This window comes from Penaeus monodon, chromosome 32 (assembly GCF_015228065.2).
Source record: "Penaeus monodon isolate SGIC_2016 chromosome 32, NSTDA_Pmon_1, whole genome shotgun sequence".
Lineage (NCBI taxonomy): Eukaryota > Metazoa > Arthropoda > Malacostraca > Decapoda > Penaeidae > Penaeus > Penaeus monodon.
In genome coordinates, this window is record NC_051417.1 from 31,276,538 (window position 1) to 31,278,001 (window position 1,464).

The 1,464-nt window shown below is 40.3% G+C and overlaps 1 protein-coding gene across 1 annotated transcript; it reads right to left on the minus strand.

The window, feature by feature from the left end:
* Nucleotides 1-47: 47 nt before the first annotated feature.
* Nucleotides 48-1,153, minus strand: LOC119593802. The gene is made up of 3 exons (XM_037942830.1): nucleotides 1,034-1,153; nucleotides 435-669; nucleotides 48-294 (listed from the first exon to the last, which is right to left on the minus strand). The coding sequence occupies exons 1-3, from the start codon at nucleotides 1,044-1,046 to the stop codon at nucleotides 204-206; spliced, it is 339 nt and encodes a 112-aa protein (XP_037798758.1). The 5' UTR covers nucleotides 1,047-1,153; the 3' UTR covers nucleotides 48-203.
* Between the last annotated feature and the right edge of the window lie 311 nt (nucleotides 1,154-1,464).

Sequence of the window (1,464 nt, forward strand, 5' to 3'; positions counted from 1 at the left end):
TAAACAACTTCACTTTACATCACAAGGGCAACCAAAAAAACAGTACGTAAACATAACAATTTATTTACATCATAAATTAAATAGAACAAAATAAGCAGACGATTAACAGATCAATCGCGGGTTCAACTTCCGTGACGATCAGGAAAAAATCACAGAAGTTGGAAAGTTTTTGTTTTCCTTATATTAATTTTTGTCCGCGGCCTCTACTGGAACTTGTTGACAGCATCCTCAATGAGCTGCTGGACGGAGAAGGTGGTCTTCTCATCGTAGGCTGGGGCAGAGGCACCGTAACCGCTGTTGAAATTGAGATTAGAATTAATATAAAGTTGATACAGTTATGCATTCATATAAAGTAAATTCTATTATCCAAAATTTAATTTACAAAGATATCAATTGCAGAAGCCCATAGCCACCTCACACGAGGCGAAACTCACGTAGCGGGGGCGTAGTCGTAGGGCTGAGCAGTCTTGGCCGATGTCCCGAAGAGCCCCAGGAAAGACGAGAACAAGAGTATGCCGACGAAGATGACCCCGATATAGAAGAGGCTCTCGGCGCCGATGGTGAGAGAGGTGTCGTTGTCGTCGTAGAAAAGTCGTGCGTCGTTTTTGTGGGTGGCGTCAGCTGCGTGCGTGAGGGCGGCCAGAGCAAGGAGGGCGGAGAATATGATTCCTGCAAAGGGTTGGTTAAATGGTTGCCATTTTGTTCAGTATGGTTAGGATTGCGGTGATAATGCTTAGCAAAAATAACAGAAACACTCATATATGTGCGTGTAGAAAGAGAGAGAGAAAAGATAAGTAAAATGAAACTCCTTTAGACGTCTGAGGTTTAAATGTCTGTCGATAATTCTATAGACGAATTTCACTGTCTCAAACTTAAACATCTTCCTATCATTCTTGAACAGTATGATAGAGGCTTCATTAGTTTTCTAAATTTTCTAATACCCAAATACGTTTGTATACTGTGCCGTATTTTCAGACACAAATACCAAGGCACGTATTTGCATAAAGTGTACAAGCTAAACATTTGGCCGTACCGTGAGAAGCCATGGTGTAGCGCAAAATCTTAAGCGGAGCAGGACAAGCAGTAGAGTAGGTCGTCACTCGATGGTGTTCACAGGATGACTGATGCCTCAAACGCCTCCGTACTTACTTAAGTAGACCTATGGAGAAAGCTTCAGTACCTGCATTGAAGGCACGCTTTCTATTTTTAGGGGCGGGGATAGATATTTATATACAGAGATAAATAAACACATTATTATACATAAGAAATGGAGATACACACATGAATCGGCAAGTGAGCATAGTGATAGACAATGTTAACTTGAAGGTGGCTATTTATTTTTTTTAATATGATCTAGAAAATATGAAAAAAAGAGAAAAACTTGATTTTGGTTCTGTTGCAAATGATCGGGATGTCCTATGATCGATTTTTTTTTTTTTTCCGACCACATACCTAGCATTTTAC